The sequence below is a fragment of the Jatropha curcas genome, chromosome 7 (assembly GCF_041381405.1).
Source record: "Jatropha curcas cultivar XTBG-Jc1 chromosome 7, XTBG_Jcur_1.0, whole genome shotgun sequence".
NCBI classification, from domain to species: domain Eukaryota; kingdom Viridiplantae; phylum Streptophyta; class Magnoliopsida; order Malpighiales; family Euphorbiaceae; genus Jatropha; species Jatropha curcas.
In genome coordinates this window covers 29257318-29278324 of record NC_143157.1, presented here as the reverse complement: position 1 = coordinate 29278324, position 21007 = coordinate 29257318, and the positions used below count along the sequence as shown (strand labels likewise).

Below are 21007 nucleotides of genomic sequence, written 5' to 3'. Positions count from 1 at the left end.
CTTTCTTTAAGTTATTCCAACAACATACAACAAAGTCAACTTAATTATAGAGTCGTAATTCTCATTTATTGGTAGACTTGTATGCATAATGTACAATTGGAATATACAATCAAGTTAACTCAGTTCTGCCCCTACATATGGTTTTTTTTTTTTTTTTTTCTGGGCTGAAGATTAAATTTTTTCTTCGAAGAATGTGTTACTGTACGGGAAAATAAATTACAGAATCAGCTTTCATCATCAGAATTGAAAGATTGTCGCCTTCTCAAAGATTCCAATACATACAAGGGTCTATCGTTTTGGGCACCATTTGCACCCTGGTTTGACTTGAGTTTGGGTACACTGATGGAACTGAGTGGTGGTGTCACTGTTCCTTTGTTCACTTCTTTGAGCACAGACCGAGCTTTAGCAGCAGCAGCAGCATCTGCCATTGCTGAAGCCACTCTTGAATCATTATGCAACTTTTCTGTGAAATTATTTTGAGTTTCTGTTCTGCTTGCAGTGTTAGGAGGGCGAGGAGAAAGAAAGGTACTTGGGTTTTGCATAGTGGCAACAGCCTCAGCAGCGGTTATTCTGGCCTTGGCTGATTCATACTTCTGCATATCATAAATAAGCTCTTTCTGGAGTTGCTTATCAGCAACCAATATTTCGTCAATCTCATTCTTGTAGTCCTTGAGCAGAATCCGGAGACATTCCATGAGAGAGCCTATGAGGGGGCTATTCTTGCTCTCCAGTAGCCGTTTAAGTTCTATGAAGATGGGGATGGTGTTTTGGATAAGACCCTTCCTGATTGCTTGAGTAATAGCCCTTCCTTTGGCAGCTGCTGCAGAGGCTCCACCATCTCCACCTTCTTCCTCTATGTCTCCAGTGTCAGTTTGTGATCCACGACCAGTTGGAATTCGAATCTCTTTGCAGGCAAGAATTTGAAAAGTATCCTGCTCATAATTTAGAAGGAAGATTTTACCAAAAGACGGATGATAAGACAGACTCATTGATGTATCTTCTCTAAAGGATCAGCACCTGCAGAACAGATTGTCCTGTGATATCTTCTATGTTGAGCATGCCATCTGATGCAGCTGCAAGAATCTCAGCACACAACTTTGCAAATGTCGCCAAGAGGTGCTCTGGGGCCATTTGTTTCAGCAAAGAGACATAGACGTGCATTCGTTTAGACCGTGAATTTTCGTCACTGCCTCTGGAAATAGCAATACTAGATATAAAATCTTCATCTCAGTCAAAAGAGGTTTTTATCGGTAACAAAATATAAAGGCACCTACCTAATGGAAAAAAGCCGGTTCTCCATCAGGGAATTCTTAGATCCATTATGTGCGTTGCAGTCATTGAGAACATAAATCGATTCCACAAAACTGTTATAAGCTAGAAGTGGTGCTTTGACTGCACAAAAAAGTATACCCGTTAAACAAAACCTGAAAATATCCCCCCATCTTCAATGATCATGTAAATACAATAAGTTGCAAGTTTTATCAACCTTTTAGAATATTCCCAAAGAGGAAATCAGCAAGCTGTCTTATCTTTTCAGACTCATCAACCAGGGATAGAAGGAACCGAAGGAAGAGTACTCCCCTCCACTTTACATAGTCCCTCTGCAAGATAAGAATGAAACTGAAAATTGAAAACAGTTCATTCATGGCCATTACTTCTGTGGGAAACATAAGAAAAAAGCTAGTGAAACTGAAACCTGCAACAATCTGGAGAGCAATATAAATGTCTGCCTTCTCACAAGTTCACAGGGATCTCGAAGACATTTGGTGATCTTTGATATGTAACTGTTGATTTAAAAGAATGATTAGTTAGAATGGTAAGAATATTATCATTAGCATTAGGCTTTTAGTTTAATGATTGAAGAGACAGTTCAAAGTTAGTTTATTCTCAATTCTTTACAGGTCTCACCAATCAACTAAAGCAGTGTAGCGAACACAAAAGTCAGCCATAGTAACTATAAGATTATTCCGAAGGGCTGCACAATCACTCCTGTCAAGCTCCTGCAATGTAAGATAAATAGGCATTTAGAAACTTGGAAACTACCCGAGAAAGAGTTTTCAAGAATTCAAGACAAACTGGTGACGCTGAGAACCTTCAGCAGGAAGAAATGGGTAGAAGTATGGAGTCATTTATGTCCAAGGGAAACAATATGATGCTCTAGAGCTAATGTTGTTCGGCAGTGATTAGAGTTCCAAATTATGAACTCTTTCATAAACCATAAGTGAGATGGTTAGCATCAATTGCGAGCGACTGCGTGGAATGAAATGGCCAAGAAAACTAGCACTAGTGTTTCTAATACTAATAAGATTTTTTTTTTTTTTTTTTTTGGAAGTTAACAAACCTGCACAAACAAAGGAATATATCTCTTGGCGAGTTTCCCATCTGCTAAGCATATCTTCCCCATTGTCAACCATGCTTGAATGTATAAAGGAGGGGCTATCTGTTTCAAAGATACCGAAGGACCTGGCAGTTTACTCAAGTTTGGATGAGAATTTCCTGAAGTGATGATGGTCTGTAGTAAAGGAAGAATGGTGCTGACATCAGCTGAAGGACAAACGGTAACCAAAGACCCAATAGTGTAAACTGCAGTTACTGATTCAGAGAGCAAATGGCACGTTGCTGCTGCTTTCTTGCTTTTTGTGCTTTCACTTCTTGGGGGCGTAAAGAAACTATTTCCACTATTTGCTTCCAGATCCCCTGAAATGAACTTTTCCAAGATCTTAGAAGCTTTAGAGAAAACTTGTTGCACCCATTTCATGACAAGTGCATCAGCCTCCTCAGGATTCAAAGCCTTCCTTCTGCACAACGTTCTGAGTGCCTTAACATGAGCATTAACCTGCCATCAAATAACAAGTTAAATAAAATGAAAATACATATCATGCCAGGAGGAAACTCTATATGTGAACAGCTTGCACTGACTATTGTAGATAATTTGAAACTACTTAGCATCTTATTTTCAGCCAAGGAAAAAATTTATTGCACTCAGCTCCGGTAAAGAACTTCACTGAAATATTTTCTGCGGTTAGATCAAAGCAAGTGTATATTAGATGCATTCAATTTCAACTTATCAAACATAATACTAAAGTTGGACTTGAAATATGGTCCAGGTCCAAGACCAAGAATGCATTAGTTTGATAGAACAGTATGTGAGAAATATCAGAATCCAGTGCATTCTGGATTCCTAAACCCATCGAAAAGTTTAACCACAGTTGGAGTCAATAGACCCTGAAGCCTTTAAAAGATCAATCAACTGGAGTAAATAGACCTTGAAGCCTTTAAAGATCAATAGACTTGGGCAATGCAAGTTAAGCAAATTGCAAGTGCCTTTTGCCACTACTGCGTAACAATGACAGAACATGTATCGACCACAAAGACAATGGAACAATGAACAAAAGAACCAATACCCCTATTTAAGATGGAGAATAACACAATATAAATACCTCTGTTGAATGCATGTTGAACTCTTCAATTCTTTTAAGCAAATTATGAGCTAAATCTGCTGCAGATTCAGGCGGAAGCTCTACTGAAACATTAGAGATTGTTTGCAGTAGGAAAACACGATCCCCAGCCCATGCAACAGAATTGGATTCTGAGCCCTCTTCATCTTCATGCATAATTTCTATGTCAGGGGGTTTGTTGAACCCACCAGCTGCTCCAAATTTATCAAGGAGTTGCCAGTGATGATGGAGAAACTCCCAGGCAACTGCTTTTGAAAGGTGAGCTGATACTTCTGATAGAAGAAACCAAGCACCAGGTGGTGCTGTCCACTTTTCTATTGGTTTGGAATGACTCAACCAAAGAGACTCAGAAGTCTTTATGATACTTTGTAGTGCATTTGCTAATTTGGGCTTCAACCTTTTTTTCTTACCTAGGTTTGTGCAGATTTTCCTCACCCAAGGCATCACCTCTCCGTTGCAGATCTCTTTCAAAAGAACCAATACTCCTTCAGGAAATAACATTTCAGTTTCCCTTTCTAGACTATTGGCTTTCACATTTGAAAAGAACAAATTGGATTCACCAGTAGATCCTACTCTAGAAATGCGATCCAAAACCAGTTCCAGGAACAAGTTCTCACATTCTTCTTGAATGCTAGATTCGTTATCAGTTATTAACCGTGGAACAGCATGTAGCCACTCAACTGTCACAATTTTATCTGAAAATGTCTTGAACGCCTACAATCCAATTAAATAATCAAAGATAGATCGGGACAGAGATATCACTAGCTATCAAATACCACCCATAGTAATAAACTCAAAAGACTAATAGCTAAATTATGGAACTTTAGATAAAGCACAACAAACTAACCTCGGAAAGAGCTGAAATGGCAGCTTTACGAATGCTCACAAGGGGATCTGAACAAGCCATTCCCATGGTCTTGAGCACAATTCCATCAAAATTACCACTCAAGAGAGCAGTCAACTTGGTGACTAAAACAAGTGCAGCCCTCCTAACATTTGCCTTCTCATCCATACACCTTTTCCTCAAAATATCATTAATATGACCTTCTATTCTTTCAGTTCTCGCCTCACCCAAACCCAAAACGTTCTTCAAAACCGCACAATTCTTATCATCAGTTGACAAGAACCCCACCAACTGAGCCAAATTTGACAGTGCACGAGCTCTAATTGCAGCACTTGAGTCTGAGCAACGCTGAATTAACGCCTCCAGGCAATCAAACCCCCATGAACCTTTCACTTCACCGTCCAAGTCCATCCCAAATGGATCTTTTAACAGCATCATCAAATGCAAAATCAAATCCACCGCCAAAAGCCTAAGATGAACTTTGCCCTGTGTCATTTTCACAACATATTCCACAAACCCAACTTGATGTTTTAACTCCATAGCTCTAACAATTTCTATTATCGCCTCCACTGCCAGCCCTCTAGGCTCTGCCTTCTCCGGTGCTTTCTGTGCCAAATAGCGTGGCAAATTTACAACAGCTCTTTTAACTCCCTCATTCTTTCTGGCTATGCCAGTCACCAAATGCTTCACAAAACCCAACGCGAAGCTCCTCGCCTGTGATTTAACAGCCAAAATTGATGACGTTAACGATTTGAACACCTCCGCTGCTGTCTCCCCTTCCTCTCCATGGTCAGGTTTCAAGACTTGCCGCAAAATCGTGGAACACAGATCCGCCAATCTGTTAAAATTAGCTGCATTACTTCCCATTTCAATACCCAAAACTGGAATTTCCACTATAGTATGAACCAAAGACTTTAAACTATCAGGAAATCTATTGAGATGAATCAAATCCAAAGCTAAACCCAATTTTTCAAGAACACAAAATAACAGTCTGACGTCAAAAACACCTCTTTCCCTCTCTCCACTACCATAATTACCATCTTCATCGCTGCCAGCACCCGTATTCCTCCTATTATTATTATTATTCTTCGATGCTCGCCCCTTTCTCTTCTTTAACTCGGCGCCACCGCGCGCGGAGGTGGAGGAAGAGCATTGCCCTATTGAAGCCAGTGGTCGGGGCTTGAGAGAACGACGAAGGGAACGGAGAAGAGAGAGAAAAGACATGGGTGTGAAGAGAGTAAAAACAGGGGAATTAGGAGAAAGGAGGAGAGAGAGGTAAACTTTAGAGGACAGGAGAGAGAGATACGTGAGGCCAGAGTCCATGGTAGAAGTGAGAGGAGGAAGGAGTGAGGAAAGGGAGATGGATTTAGAGGAGAGATCGAAGAAGAATTGATCAAGGAGTTCTGGGTCATTGTTATCTAAGAGGGATTGAAGATCTTCGAGAGTTGATCGAGAAAGAGGTGGTGGTGGGTTTTGGTTGCAGTGGGTCTCTTCGAGATCCGCAATTATCCTTGATATGGTTTCTTCCATGGCCGGGTGAGGAAGTTTGGGTTGGGCAATTGCAGAGGTCACTGGATACTGAGAAATTTCTTTTCTGGTTTCAAATTCCCTCCATCTCGCTCAAAATTCTTTAGATTTTTGAATTTCGCTTTCCCGCTTCTACAAACACTGGATCTTCTGAGTATGGGTCACTGGATCCGCGTGTCGTTTTAGTGAATTGTAGATTAGTGCGTGTCGTTTCACTGATTTGTAGATTAGTGGAATTTTTGGATTGCATTTTGTAAATGCTTGAATTAATTAATTTGAAATAACTTCATTATTATTAATCAAAAACAATAGCAACTTCATTATTATAAGGTGAAATGAAGACTTGAGGCAGTGAATGTGATCCAGAATTCTAGATTGAACAACTATGTGGCATTCAGGAGTATATGATATTTTAATTTATGTTTTGGGATTATACCTATTAGTAATATGTAATATTGTAGTAAGGATATAATTTACATTTTGAAATGTAGATCACATCTTGTGTTTAATTGCTTTATTAAATAAATAAAAATTAAATTTGACGATAAATAAATATTTAATTCATGAGTTTTGATCCATAAAAAATGAAATATTCCATCTGTTCCATTTTATTTGTTTATTATTCTTTTTTTTTATGTTTCAAAATATGTGTAAAATTTCTAAATTTAGATGTATAAACAATTATTTTTATCATAATAACTTTTATGATTGTTCATTAAATGAATAAACTTTTATTAATATCTTAATAAGTTAACGGTAAAAAAAGACAAAATAATTTTTATTGACTATATTTCTAATATGTATATTTTATCAAACCATGCAAACAAAATGACATAGAGAGAATATATTTTATTTAAAATATTAAAGCATCGAAATAATTACTAAGACATGGTTATTTAATTCATTGATTTTAACTAAATCCAAACAATTAAAATAATATAATTGTGTCTCTAAGACCCTGAATTATATATAAGATAAATTGATAATTTTATATAGCGTTGTTCAACAAATTAGTTGTTTAAACAGAGAAATATTTCATAATACATTCTCTCAATATCTAAATAATAATATAAATGATACGTTCGAAATACTATAATAATATAATAGTGTTTTGACCCTGATTACAACATAATTTATGCTATTTTAAAAACGGTTGCCGAATTGAGCCATGTACGTAATTTTTATCAGACAATTTTATTTAATTGTTAAGAACAAATAATTATGAAAAAAAACCAATCAGCCAATAAATAACAAAAATTGTTATTTAGAAATAAAATCAATTCATCCTATACAAGCTCAGTTTTTTATAGCTTTTGGGCGAAATTCCAGCTAAAAAGTGTTTTTTTTAAAAAAAAAATTTTAAGTGCTGGTATCTTTTTCCAAATAAATTGTTCTTTGACCATCTTTTTTTCTAAAGAATATGGATGTATTTTATAACATGACACAAGAATTTATTCCTTGTCAACAAGAATAAATTCCCATTCTCCAAAAAAAAAAAAAAAATCCACCGGCCCAAACCTTATTAAAGCCCACTAAAAGAGGACTTATTAGGTATTATAAAAAAACTAAAAGGTTTTTTCGTAATTATGAAGTCTCGTGAAAATTACCTGGGTATCGGCAAAACCCTCGCTTATAAATATACTCTGCCGACGGCACAGAAAACCTCTCTTGCTCTTTAGCGTACTTGCTGCTCTCTCTACTTCTTCTCTTTGTGGTTCGATCCGGGAGAAACTCAGAATCATGTTGGTCTACCAGGATTTGCTTACCGGTAACTTTGCTTATTCTGTTCCTAATTTTGTCCGATATTTCTTTTGGTTTTGATTTTGATTTTGATTTTGATTTTGATTCATCTTAGGGTTTGTAAGCTAGATTGGAATTGATTCGATTAGATCTCGATTTGGTTTCTCTTATTTTCAAAGGCTTTATTTGATGTTTTGAATCATCAACTTCTACTGTTAAGATTTAGGCTCCAACGTTTGTTTTTATTTTCTGTACATGGAGATCTGATGCTTTCTGTATTGATTTAGTTGAACCAACTGTAATTAACTTTATATCTATGATTAACTGATATTTAGTTTCTCCATGAATTTTTCTTTTTTAACCTTTATTCTTTTTTTTTTATTATTATTTTAGTTTTTATAAAGCAAAAACTTTGTTAGTTTCTTGCTTTTTGCTTGTTCAGGTTTTCCTTGCATGTTCTGGTGATTCCTTTTCATGTTTGATATTTGATTGCAAGCACAATTTTCTCTCTTATCCACCTTACGTTTTATATTAATCAAAACCTATAATGAAAGAACATACTGAGCCATATCTACCCATAAAAGTTTTTATCTTTGGTCCCAGGATTAATAGGTTACTGTAAGGACAGATGTAGTTATGTACTTTAGTTATAAAATGTTGACTTCATTAACGTTTTTAATGAATTTTAGGTGATGAGCTTCTCTCGGATTCGTTCCCTTACAAGGAAATTGAGAATGGCATGCTGTGGGAAGTTGAGGGAAAGGTGAATTTTAGGGATTTTTTTTGAGGTTTATGTTGGATTATTATTTTATTGTTATTGATTGTTTAGTTTACGTGTTTTGGTATGTAGTGGGTTGTTCAAGGAGCCGTTGATGTGAACATTGGTGCAAATCCCTCTGCTGAAGGGGCGGATGAAGATGAGGGTGTTGATGACCAGACTGTTAAAGTTGTTGACGTTGTGGACACTTTTAGGCTCCAGGTGAGATCTGTGTGCTACTGTTAGGAGTTTTGAGTGCCTTTCTTAGCCTACTCTTAGGAGATCTGTGTGCTACTGTTAGAAGTTTTGAGTGCCTTTTTTTATTCCCGACAAAAATAAGTGAAAATTTCAAAAACTCACATTTATCTTTTGCAGGAGCAACCTGCTTTTGACAAGAAGCAGTTTGTCACATACATGAAGAGGTACATCAAGTTGTTGACACCCAAATTGGATGAGGAGAAGCAACAGGCTTTCAAGAAAAACATTGAGGGAGCAACCAAGTTCCTGCTCTCGAAGCTCAGTGACCTCCAATTGTGAGTGTAATTTTTATTGTTTCAAATTTTCCTGCTGGTTATCCCCAGTTGTTTTAGTACAGTTCATTTATTTATTTATTTATATGAGCATACATGTAGTTTGGATCTCAGTGATTTACATGCTCACGTGTCTTGCAGTTTTGTGGGGGAGAGCATGCATGATGATGGGAGTTTGGTGTTTGCTTACTACAAGGATGGCGCCACTGACCCAACATTTTTGTACTTCGCTTATGCTTTGAAGGAGATCAAGTGCTAAGAATGGAGAATAGCTGGCTTCGAAGTGGAAGTTCTTGCCATATTTCTAGCTTTATGTGTCCTTTTCCATCTCTGTACTGTTATATTTGGTGCTTCATGCCTTATTTTGGTTAATTATTGACTAGACATGTTTTCCTCCTTCTTTGGTTATTAGTTTCTTGTTTGACAAATAATTCAATCTTCTATTGGGCGTGTATTCTAAAATTTACCAGCCTAAGTTGGTAATTGTTTGATGTTACAACTTCTTTGTTCCCTTTGTATTTGTGGAAGGCTTGTCAAAATAGATATGTTTTACTGGCTCTAATCATTTGCAATTTGGCAACATTCTATTATTATATACTTTAAGGTGGTGCAGGCAAGCAAGCATGTAAGGCCATTGAATTTTGGTCTTATCGGTATAAAATATAATAAGAAATTGGTGTATTTTGCGATTTGCTATGCATTAGATTTCGTTTTATTAGTATTTCCTTTTATTTGGGGTTTAATTGTAGTTTTACTTCTGTTTGGTGATGGCTTATTCTAATCTTGCATTTTGATTCTGTTTAATTGTGGCGTTGGAAGCCTGAGGTCTCCCGCCCGCGATAGCTCTACCTGGCGTGCCGCCTTGCATGCAAGCGAAGCGCTATTGGCGGCAATAAAATAAATAGCTCACTGAGCGATGATTGATGCAGCCCCTACCTCTGAAAACTGAAGGAAGGCAGTGCCCTCGATTGTTTTTTTTGTTCCAGAGAGAATCCCTCATTTGGATGCTGGAGGAAGTGTTTACTTCTTTGAGATCTTCTGGCCGCAGAATGGCCTTCCTCAGAATAGCATAGATCTTAATTTGACTTGTTAAGATTGCGTAGCGCCCCGTAATCGGTGCGTGTGACTCGTCAATTGTGCTTCTTGCCGCCTTGTGTTCCTTGACCTATTACAAATATGTTGGTTCAGAGTGGGAAAGATAGAGGCTAACGAGGCAAAATTATCTTTTATTATTATTATTATTACTACTACTAGTCAATGCAATCATTTTCTGCTTCCTCAACGTATCTGATCTGATAAAATAAAATTAAAAAATTGCACATGCTGTGAATTTAGACCACCTGCGTCGATGATTAAATCAATTGGCAAATACTTAGTTTTATAGTTACTTTATTAATCAAAATTTAAACTAAGAGACATGACCAGTTTTACAATCGCTTATTATAAAATATTAAAAGCAAATGACCTTTGATTCACCTTTTGCTTGATTCATGCATTTACTCCATTTTGAAAACATGTTTATATGGAAAATCGTGATTATGTTGCTTGTCTTCACCATGGACTTGACGTCTTTAATTACATCATTATTGCCAAAATCTTATTTCTCATTTTTAGATGGTTTATATAAATAAAGATACAAAAGATTAATTTTGGTTGGTAAACCTTTCTGGAATTATGTTTTATATAATTTATTAATGTCGGACTAAATAATTTAAATTAAAATTAAAAGAAATATCTTTTAATAGTTAGGTTCTAACTATAAATTAAATTTCTACTAATAAAAACCCATTTATCAACCATAATAGTTTTGGAATTGTATAAAAAGTAATCTAAAATGCAGGTTGTAATCATAGTCATTAATGGGTTCCCACCATTAAATTCATATGATGTACATTGTAATTAAGTACATTGTGATAACCTAACCTACGGTTTGGAGGTGCAAAGGAAGCAATTATATATTAGTTCAGAATCACCTAAAATGAGGTGGATGCAAGGCTTAATTAATTTGACTAATTATGTCAAAAGAATATTATTTAATTCAAATTTCAACTCTTAATTAATTCTTAGATCTCAACCTTACGTATATACTTTAAGTTAAAGCAAGGCTTTATTCAAAAAAAAAAGAGTGAGCTTCAAGATATGATAGGTTAGGCAATATTGAAAAAGAGTTTCTTTTAGGAGTATTTTTACGTTATTTTTTACTATGAGATTAATTTCATTTTGAGATTCGTTTTGCGAATTTTAATTCGAACATACATTACCATTTAACTTATTTTTTATGAATTCAATTTGCTAAACTTTAATACGAGGAGATGGAGATCCACCAGCCATCAATATTATTATTCTACTTTGGTATGGCCCCACTATGAGGAGAACAAGACACCCTAAAAGACCATATCAGAAGCTAAACAAAAACGTCTAATGTCCTAAACAAATGCAAATGTCTTTTGGCCTAGATGTCAAAGATATTAGTTAAAGCAGTACGAGGGCCAAGGGGAGCGGAGAGGAAAAACTCATAAATGCACAAATTCAGACCCAAAGTCTTTCTTTAGGAATTTTATATCATATAAAGATTGCATAAAAAAATAGATTCAAGTTCTTTTTTTTTTTTTATTTATAAAATTATGAAATTATTGTCGTTTCTCTTGGTGTTGTTGTTTGTCTGTCATTTTGCCCTTACCTATCTTCTTTATTACTTTTATACCAATTTGGCATTTCTTTCTGCAGAAAAGAAGTGCAGTATACTAGAGATAAACCCATCTTGGGTCATATTGACAATAACTTCAACAATCAATTTTTTTAACTTCTTTTTTTTTTTTGGATATATATATATATATATATATATATGTATATCCCATCTCTATTATTTATTATTATTTTTTTAATATATATAACCTGAGAGAACAATTCTGGTGCTTGCATTTTTTTCAGAGCCAGCAGGCAGCAGCAGGGAAGTTAGTCCACATCCAAAATCATCATCTAACAAGTGGCATAGCCATCACATGGGATTTGCACCTTTTAATTGAAACATCTTCACTAGCTACCAAAAAAAAAAAAAAAAAAAAAATCTACAATTATGTGAGAATCCAATGTTCAGGTTTCTTTGATAAGTGTCTTAAACAATAATTTTCAAGGTATTATTTTTATTAATTACATATAAATTAGAAGAAAAAAACTGAATTATATTAAATAAGCTCGTTATAGTACCAATACAAATAATTTTATTTTTACTTTATTTTAAATATTATATTCACTCGAACATCATAGTAGATAAATTTAAATAAAAAAAAATGCGGGTTTCGATTTATTACATGATTATGAATATTTTCATAAAAATTTATATTTTAGTAAGACTAAATTTTTATTCAAGAAATAATGCATTCTGCTATGGTGCATTTAATAGTTTCCAGAAAATCAAACTTGCTGGCATTATTTTTAATTCAGATTTTTAACTGATTCTAATTATTTTACTCATAAATTTTACCTGAATTTAAATTTGTGAAAAATGCTGGGCTGTTTGGTCAATTTCACTTGGCGTAGAAAAAAGACAAGCGTCTAATCTGTCCCTAAACAAATAATTAGGCTAGGTCCTGCCATTCACTTCGGAATTCTACATATGGTGATATTTATTTCCATGAACTGCCCTCCTAACAAATTGATTTGCTAATTTTTTATCTATCTATACAGTATCCTATTTCAAGGTATCAAAAAATTTAAATATTTTTTTATAATATTTTGTAAATTGCAGTTTTAAAATTTTTTTAGCATTCTATTTTAATTATTTTAAGATATATAATGACTTACAAATTACAGATGAGAACATTTAAATTCAATTAGTACCTGCAAGTACGTATTTGAAATGCAATGAACATGACGAAAAATAATAAATTTATATAATATTATCTAAATTTAAAAAATAATAATAATATTATATATTTGGGGCATATGATAACATGTGACTAATTTTATATAAAATACATGAAATAATAATTTCTTTTTCTTTTCTTAAACAGATCCTTATTAAACTACTAGTACATTTTTTTAAACGTGAAATTACTGTTTATAGACTTTAAATGGGTGACTTATTTATGGAAAATAATTTTAATACTAATTAGATTTTTAATTAAATTAGAAATTAACAAAATCAAAATTCAAGAACATAGGGCTCTCGTTTGTTTATGTAAAATAACCTGCAGAAAAATAATTTACAAATAAATTTTTTTATGAAAAATATTTTCCAAATGACTTATTTTTCGTTGTTTAGTTGTAATATTGAACATTAGTTAAAAATATGAAAGTCTTTATCTCATAAAACCATAAAAAATATTAATAATAATAGAAATTTTATAATTTAAAAATTTGATTGTTAAATATGAAAAGAATGAAAAAAATATAAATTATGAAAGCTACCGTCGGTGGTAGTCCGTGGAAATAGTGATCGGTGATAGTGACTATGATTATAACACCCGCCGCCCGATCCCGAAAGACCCGCGGTGGATGCCAAGTTTGGTGCCAGAGGCACCGTCCTAACTTATATATAAACCATACAATCATATTATGAATTAGAAGTGACTTAGTATTCATAAGTTTAACAAGTAAGAATATTTTGTTTTGAAAATGATTTGGGAGAGTCCTACATAAAAACTGCAAGAGTTTCCCCTAAAAATAGAAGTTGTCAAACATGCGGGGCGTTACAATGATGATTAATAAATTAAAAAATATGGATTTATAAAGTTCGCCAATATCCGGAAAATGTTTTACTCTGTCGAAAATGGAGAGTTGTCTTCTTTTAAAAATGATTTAATTTTTCTTTAATTCGAAAAATATTTTCTATTGACTTATTTTTATGAGGGCTCCAAATAATGAAAAATTATAAAAAATATTTTTTTACAAATTATTTTACAGAAATAAACGGAGCCTAGAAAAACTAATTTAAGCATGACGAGGTTTAATCCTAGTTGGAATATATTTATTTGTTATCTTTATTATTATTATTTTTAAATAGTTATTTGTTGTCTGTTTCACGTTAAGGGTACTTCTGTATTTTTAGATTCTTTTCGGTCCGCTTAGAAGAAAATAAAATAAACAAGGGAAATTAATAACAAAATCGAGGGTAAATTAATAATTTCACTAAATTTAAAATAGCAGTTCATTAAATTTTCAAAACTATAATGCACCAAAAATTATATAGTAAATACTCACATTACTTATATCTCCTTTGCAAAGTGCATTTCATCTCTCTTTCTCCCTCTCTGTCTTGTGGAGCCTCTGTTATTACAATTTCTCAAACAAAGAAAAATTCGAACAAAGCCTGCAGCCTCCTTTCTTCTCTTTTACAACATTCTTCTTTAGGGTTTTTGTATTATTTCTACAGTTTCAGATCTGATCACAAATTTTAAGCTTCACACCATTTGTACCTCTCACAGATCTCGATCTCTTTGTTATTTGTCTTTGATTTCGTCTGGTATTTTTTTTTCCTTCGTATTCTTAGATAAAATGTGGTTGATGATTCTTAGAAATGAATTTTTAGGGTTTTTAAAAAATTAAGATCGGATTTGGTTTTATTGCAGAATTGGTGGATTGAGTGGATTTTTAAAGAAATCACTTTCATGTTCTGCTTTGGATTCGAATTTTCTCCTCCTTGTGAGTATTGCTTATCCGAATCGCTTCATTTTTTATTTTTTTTTGCATTTCTATATATATTTTTATTATGGAATTTGTGATTTTCTTTTCTTTTGATTGTGAAGACGTGGTAAATAGATCTTGAAATTGGCTCCGCAAAAGCGATCGCAGCGCCACATGGGCGGCCAGATGCAGCAGAGCAATGCTGCTGCGGCGACCGCTCTTTATGATCATACCGGCGGTGGGTCCTTGCACAATGCAGGCCCCGCTAGTGATGCTGGCGATGCGGTCATGGCACGGTGGCTCCAGTCTGCGGGTTTGCAGCATCTGGCCTCTCCCTTGGCCTCCACAGGCATCGATCAACGCCTCCTCCCCAATCTCCTAATGCAGGTAATTGGTTGGTCGGTGTTTTTGTGACCATTAGAGTCTTTCGCATGCTTCTTCTTACTAGCTTTATTTGATATGACGGAAGTTAGAATACTTATTCTGAAGCGAGGAGTTCATGGGAGATATGTTGTATGGTTTGGATAGTTAATTTCAGAACCGTTCTCGAGGAAAGTCATCCTTCATTTGGATTGGCGGTTTTGTTTAGAGAAAGGAGTTTAAGGAAGTCGATTGGTTTATCAAGTTCTTTATGCGGACTTGTGTGCTTCTTACAGTTTTTTTCCCTTGTTCCAGCATCTTTGTGTGGAACTAGTTGATGATTAATCTTATTCTTAGATCCGCCTCAGTGAGAAACAAATGTTTCTTTTGTTTTGGTTTTTACGCCTCTTCACAGTTAAAATGTATACCTGCCAGCCTCATTATATATATATATATATATATATATATATATATATATATATATATCACATGCATCAAACAAGTAAATACAACTATTAATTTTTGTTGATGTTTTCAGCGCATGTTAATAGAACAAATAAAATAAACCATATCAATATTTTTTTAAGTTCCCGCTGCTGGATGGAGATGAAATTTTTTCCTATAGATTCTTCTGTTTTTCATAGGAACTTCTCTTGTAGACGTTTTTGTACAAATTAGTATTAATTTACTATTCACATTAAAGGGTTATGGAGCGCAATCTGCTGAAGAAAAACAGAGGCTTTTCAAGCTAATGAGAAACCTCAATTTCAATGGAGAATCAGGTTCTGAGCCTTACACACCAACTGCCCCAACTTCAGCTGGTATGGCTGCATCAGATGGATTTTATTCTCCAGAGTTCAGGGGTGATTTTGGAGCTGGTCTTTTGGATCTTCATGCTATGGATGATACAGAGCTTTTATCCGAGGTACGGTTCTTGATTGCATGCTTTGTCTTAATGGAGGGTAACAGTTACCATTTATTTATTTATTTATTTTTGTAATGAGTATATCAGTAAATGAACCATGTGTCTTGTACAACAAGAGGCTTTTCAGTCAGAAAAAAATAAAGAAATCCATAATGAGCTTGCCACTAAAGCATGCAGTATAGTATGACAGTTTTTGATCCTGTAATCATAAAATGGAACCTGTAAAAGCACTTTTCCCCCTTCTTCTCTTTCACCTTTTTGTTATCTATCATGTAAGGCTCTTGTTATTTGCTTTCCTCTTCCCAGTTTATTGCTAAGAGATCTAGTAACATGCAAGAATAGCTTTAAAAATGGACGAGTGTGGTTTTTGATAGAATGCACGTTCAATTTCAGTTTTTAAAAGTTTTAAATATCAGCTGTCACTATCATATGAAGTTCAAACTGTTGACCATTTGCTGTTTCTACTGAATTGTTTATTGAAGTTTGAAGTTCAAATGATTAAAAGAGATTCATAAATACGTCCTTGTAGTAATAATGAAATTTATAGGAAATATGGAAATTGTTTGTTTGTTTCCTTTCTTATTGTATGAGGCGTATAATTATTCCCTTTTCATATGTTAATGAATTTTTGTTCTCATATATTTGCAGCATGTCATTTCAGAACCCTTTGAGCCATCACCATTCATGCCTGGTGGCTCGAAAGTATTTGAAGATTTCAATGCAACTAGTAGTAAACAGCAAAGAGAGCAGAGTGATCCAGATTTATCTGCTCCTTTTCCTACTAATGAAAAAGAGAACAGCAGCAATAGAGAAAATAATGTAGCTAAAATTAAAGTTGTGGTAAGTTTATAATATATGTAGGGTAGTATATCTTTCTCTCCATCGTCTCCGTTGCATGCACTTCTAGCAGTGCATGTGTGGTTGTTAAGTTGTAGATGCTCCATTTTATGGAAAAGTATTATTGTTAGATGGAGGAAGAACAGTTTAATTTCTCAGCTTGGATATTATTTTCTCAGTTATTTTATTGCTTTAATTGCCCAAGTACAATTGTTTGACTGTTCCACACATTTAATTTTTTTTCTTACCCGTCATTCTTTTGCTAAACAAGAAGTTCTGAGAAGCTTTTATGCCCCCCACCCCCTCCAAAAAAAAAAAAAAAAAATAAATATCAGGTACGTAAAAGACCACTAAACAAGAAGGAGATTGCTCGGAAGGAGGATGATATTGTAACTGTTTCCGAGAATGCATTGACTGTCCATGAACCCAAGCTAAAGGTTTGTTCCCTGTTCTGCTGTGCAGCGAAGTTCTTTAGTATTCATTTGGATTTTTCTGGTGAAAATAGGAATTTTACTTGATTATATCCTAGTTTTATATTCTTTTCTTTTTCTGTTTCTGTTAAAGCACTAATATTTTGTGCTGATCTGGAAAGGTGGACTTGACTGCATATGTTGAGAAGCATGAATTTTGTTTTGATGCTGTTCTTGATCAGCATGTCACCAATGATGAGGTAACTTCTACTGTGCTAGAGACAAAGGTCCATATAACTGCTGCCAGAGTGAAATTTTTTTAATAGTAATAGCACCTTTTTTTCCCTTCAATTTCTTTTATTTTGTTGACCTCTTCCCCCCCCTCCCTGGCTTAAAAAAAGAAAGGAATAGACTATTGTGTTTTGCTTGAACTGAGGCGTGTGTTCCTTTTGATTGGGTAATTTGAGTAGCTCTCCTTTTTTGTTGATGAGTTCGATCTATCAAAAAAAGAGACTTAAATGAAATCATTTCTTCACATGTTTGAACAGGTTTATCGAGTTACTGTGGAGCCGATTATTCCTATCATTTTCCAACGAACAAAAGCTACATGTTTTGCGTATGGTCAGACAGGTAAAGATTTGATAAATCCTTACAGCTTAAAAACATTTGAAGTTTGTGAAATGTATCAAGGCATTTTAATTCTTGATAGGAGATGGAAGAACAGTGAAGGTGGTTGTAGTTTACTCTGCCTATTCTCTTCTCCTTTCTTTTCAGAATGAAGTAGGGCAAATACAGAGAGAAGGGGAGAGGGTGTAGAGGGGTGTGGGGATGTACAGATGATTGTATTGTGCTTCTGTTTACACTGGCTGGTGCCTGTTCCTGAAGCCAAGCATGGTCTAAATTTTTTTTATGGTATCCAAAATACTTATAATGGTTGTATTTTCAGGTAGTGGTAAGACATTCACTATGCAACCATTGCCTCTTAGAGCTGCTGAAGACCTTGTTAGATTGTTGCATCAACCTGTTTATCGTAATCAGAGATTCAAACTGTGGCTTAGCTATTTTGAAATATATGGTGGAAAGCTCTTTGATCTTCTTAATGATAGAAAGTAAGTATTTCTTGTTGGTCTTTCTTTTTATTAACTTACTTTTCTTGGAATTGGTTTGATTTGTTAATTGGTTAAATGATTCAGAAATGTCTGCAGAAAATATATGAATATGGTTAAGTGACTGATCAATTATGCATACAAAACTGATTTGATCTATTATGAAATAGAAAACTTTGTATGAGAGAAGATGGGCGACAACAAGTTTGCATTGTAGGACTGCAAGAATTTGAAGTTTCTGATGTACAGATTGTTAAGGAATATATCGAGAGGGGAAATGCAACAAGAAGTACAGGGTCTACTGGTGCCAATGAGGAATCTTCAAGGTCACATGCTATCTTGCAGCTTGCTATTAAGAAGCACAGTGAGGTAAAAGATTCCAGGAGGAATAATGATGGGAACGAGTCTAAAAGTGGAAAGGTGGTTGGGAAAATTTCTTTTATTGATCTTGCTGGTAGTGAACGGGGTGCAGACACCACTGACAATGACCGACAAACAAGGTAGCTCCTTTGCGTTGACATATTCTATTTTGGTTTTGAAGTAACCACAGTATTTCTATTTCTTACACTAGTTACGTATACCTGTAACTCTTAGTAATATGTTCATAAGATTATATTTTGAACATATCTGATCTACTTTGCCATTGAGAAAGATCGAGACCTTTGCTTTGCATGCTAGTGTGTAGGACAACCTTCCTTAGTATGGGCCTTTTTCACTTTCTTCAAGGATAACCTTTCTGTTACCTGCATGGTTTCGCAATTCCTGATGCTACCATTTTGTCCATTCCAGGATTGAGGGTGCAGAGATTAATAAGAGCCTTTTGGCACTTAAGGAATGCATTCGTGCTCTGGACAATGACCAGATTCATATACCGTTTCGTGGGAGCAAACTCACAGAAGTACTACGTGACTCCTTTGTTGGCAACTCTAGGACTGTTATGATCTCTTGCATTTCTCCAAATGCAGGCTCCTGTGAACATACACTCAATACTTTGAGATATGCAGACAGGTATATATGTTTTTGTTCTCAGCATCAGCTATATGCGTCACCTCTGTTGGCTGTTTCATTACACTTATTTATTAAAACGTGTTTTTTATTTAAATGCACAGGGTTAAAAGTCTTTCAAAAAGTGGAAATTCAAAAAAGGATCAGACTTTGAATTCAATACCCCCAACTACGAAGGATGTGTCATCAGCATCATCATTGCCTGTTTATTCTGAGGTAGATGATGTTTATGAACAACAAGAGGCAAAAGCAGTTGATACAGTTAGGAGGGCTGTAGAAAAAGAAGCTATTTCTTACATACCCACTCCTGATTATGACAAACCGCCCCCTAGTTTTACTTCAAGTTATTCCTTGAATGGACGTGAAGAAAATGGGTCTTCTGGTTCAACAGATAGGGAGAGGTTTGAAATTAGCAATTCTTATGGTGGTTCAACAAGTCAAAAAGTTAATTCATCACACTCCCAAAACTCGGTGGATGCAGAAGAGAAGATGCAAAAGGTATCACCGCCTCGTAGAAAAGTATCTAGGGAGGAAAAATCAGAAAAGTTCGGTGACTGGTTGAAAAAGGATAGTAGTGGATCAGACATTTCCAACCCAAGGCTGCTGAGTACAGGAAACTATACTGCGAATAATACTGGATCGCGACAACATGAGCCTGATCCTCCTTCAGATGGGAATATCAATGCAATACTTGAGGTTGGTGATAATACATGATATTCTTCATTGCATATGCACACTTGTTTAACTGTATTTGGATGCTTGTTATGTCTTATTTTGATCTTTACTGATTGTTCCTAGGAAGAAGAGGCCTTAATTGCAGCTCATAGAAAAGAAATAGAGGACACAATGGAGATTGTTCGCGAGGTAAGTGAAGATCCAACTTCTTTATGGTTTAATGGTTTAATTCTAATGTTTGAGTCACATTATTACCTTAGGGTCTGCGGATATAATGCTTGTCTTTTGGAGTTTCATGATGTTTTTCATAGTTTGGAAGAAGAAATATGGCACCCATCAGCTGATCATTTGTGTTTTTTGGGTATCAGGAAATGAAACTGCTGGCAGAAGTTGACCAACCAGGCAGTCTAATAGATAACTACGTGACCCAGTTGAGCTTTGTGCTCTCACGGAAGGCAGCTGGTCTGGTTAGTCTTCAAGCTCGCCTTGCTAGGTTCCAACATCGACTAAAAGAACAAGAGATACTTAGTCGGAAGAGAGTTCCTCGTTAATACAGTGCTTTGTTTGTGTGCTTCATTGATCCGATCTTGTCCTGTCCTGTAATTTCTCCTCTCTTGTAGTTCAGTTTCAATATGATTTTGCATTTGTTGATTTGATGTAATGGCCCCTTCAAATGGGTATTTAATTTCAATTGTATACAAGCCTGTATATATATACACATACTTAACACAGAGTTTGTTTTTCATTCTCGCAGTCACAAGGCAGGGAGGAGGTTTTAGGTTTAACGAAGATTCTGATGTACTACTGCATACCGATTGTATTAAGGGCTAATGTTGCTGTTCACATTCAGGCTTTATTGGTTTTAGGAGTGGCGGTGAGCATTCACATCTCATTACTGGTGAAGGGCTTGGCTTGTTAGATGTATCATTCAGTCAAACAATTCTCTAAGAAAGTGAAAAAAAAAAAAAAAAAAAAAAAAAAAGAATAACAATGTGAAATATATGTTATGTAAATCGTATTGTGAAATTATTTTTACTTCAATGTTCCTGTGCATTAAAATCTCCAATTGTTGGGGTTGCCTTTATTTAAATGCACGGCATTATTCTTTTTCCTCCATTTTTTACTGAAGAATTTATAAGAATCATTGAATCATATTAGCTATCCAAATGATCAGCTCATTTAACAATTTTACTTTCTGAGGGGCTAAA

The 21007-nt window shown here is 34.9% G+C and overlaps 3 protein-coding genes across 3 annotated transcripts; 2 read left to right on the top strand and 1 right to left on the bottom strand.

The window, feature by feature from the left end:
* Positions 1–40: 40 nt before the first annotated feature.
* On the bottom strand, positions 41–5968 carry LOC105643440 (binding protein). The gene is made up of 9 exons (XM_012228563.4): positions 4306–5968; positions 3441–4172; positions 2342–2836; positions 1909–2000; positions 1697–1784; positions 1487–1601; positions 1275–1392; positions 1018–1192; positions 41–932 (listed from the first exon to the last, which is right to left on the bottom strand). The coding sequence occupies exons 1-9, from the start codon at positions 5830–5832 to the stop codon at positions 225–227; spliced, it is 4050 nt and encodes a 1349-aa protein (XP_012083953.1). The 5' UTR covers positions 5833–5968; the 3' UTR covers positions 41–224.
* Positions 5969–7439: 1471 nt separating this feature from the next.
* Positions 7440–9418, top strand: LOC105643439 (translationally-controlled tumor protein homolog). The gene is made up of 5 exons (XM_012228560.4): positions 7440–7597; positions 8259–8332; positions 8420–8548; positions 8702–8859; positions 8998–9418. The coding sequence occupies exons 1-5, from the start codon at positions 7570–7572 to the stop codon at positions 9113–9115; spliced, it is 507 nt and encodes a 168-aa protein (XP_012083950.1). The 5' UTR covers positions 7440–7569; the 3' UTR covers positions 9116–9418.
* A 4641-nt stretch (positions 9419–14059) lies between these two features.
* LOC105643438 (kinesin motor protein-like protein) lies at positions 14060–20915 on the top strand. Its single transcript, XM_012228558.4, has 15 exons — positions 14060–14320; positions 14427–14499; positions 14604–14868; positions 15545–15766; positions 16415–16606; positions 16939–17040; positions 17196–17273; positions 17562–17643; positions 17960–18122; positions 18290–18619; positions 18909–19127; positions 19229–19820; positions 19923–19988; positions 20168–20398; positions 20554–20915. Exons 3-14 carry the CDS (start codon positions 14656–14658, stop codon positions 20348–20350), a joined length of 2442 nt encoding a protein of 813 aa, XP_012083948.3. The 5' UTR covers positions 14060–14320; positions 14427–14499; positions 14604–14655; the 3' UTR covers positions 20351–20398; positions 20554–20915.
* Positions 20916–21007: the final 92 nt, after the last annotated feature.

Coding starts and splice junctions, on each gene's coding strand:
- LOC105643438 (XM_012228558.4), top strand. CDS start 14,656: ATGGGCGGCCAGATGCAGCAGAGCAATGCTGCTGCGGCGACCGCTCTT. Junction 15,767..16,414: donor ATACAGAGCTTTTATCCGAG/GTACGGTTCTTG, acceptor ATATATTTGCAG/CATGTCATTTCAGAACCCTT. Junction 19,989..20,167: donor CAATGGAGATTGTTCGCGAG/GTAAGTGAAGAT, acceptor TTTGGGTATCAG/GAAATGAAACTGCTGGCAGA.
- LOC105643440 (XM_012228563.4), bottom strand. CDS start 5,832: ATGGAAGAAACCATATCAAGGATAATTGCGGATCTCGAAGAGACCCAC. Junction 2,837..3,440: donor TCAACATGCATTCAACAGAG/GTATTTATATTG, acceptor ATTTGATGGCAG/GTTAATGCTCATGTTAAGGC. Junction 933..1,017: donor CAGGACAATCTGTTCTGCAG/GTGCTGATCCTT, acceptor AATTATGAGCAG/GATACTTTTCAAATTCTTGC.
- LOC105643439 (XM_012228560.4), top strand. CDS start 7,570: ATGTTGGTCTACCAGGATTTGCTTACCG. Junction 8,333..8,419: donor TGTGGGAAGTTGAGGGAAAG/GTGAATTTTAGG, acceptor TTTGGTATGTAG/TGGGTTGTTCAAGGAGCCGT. Junction 8,549..8,701: donor TGGACACTTTTAGGCTCCAG/GTGAGATCTGTG, acceptor TATCTTTTGCAG/GAGCAACCTGCTTTTGACAA.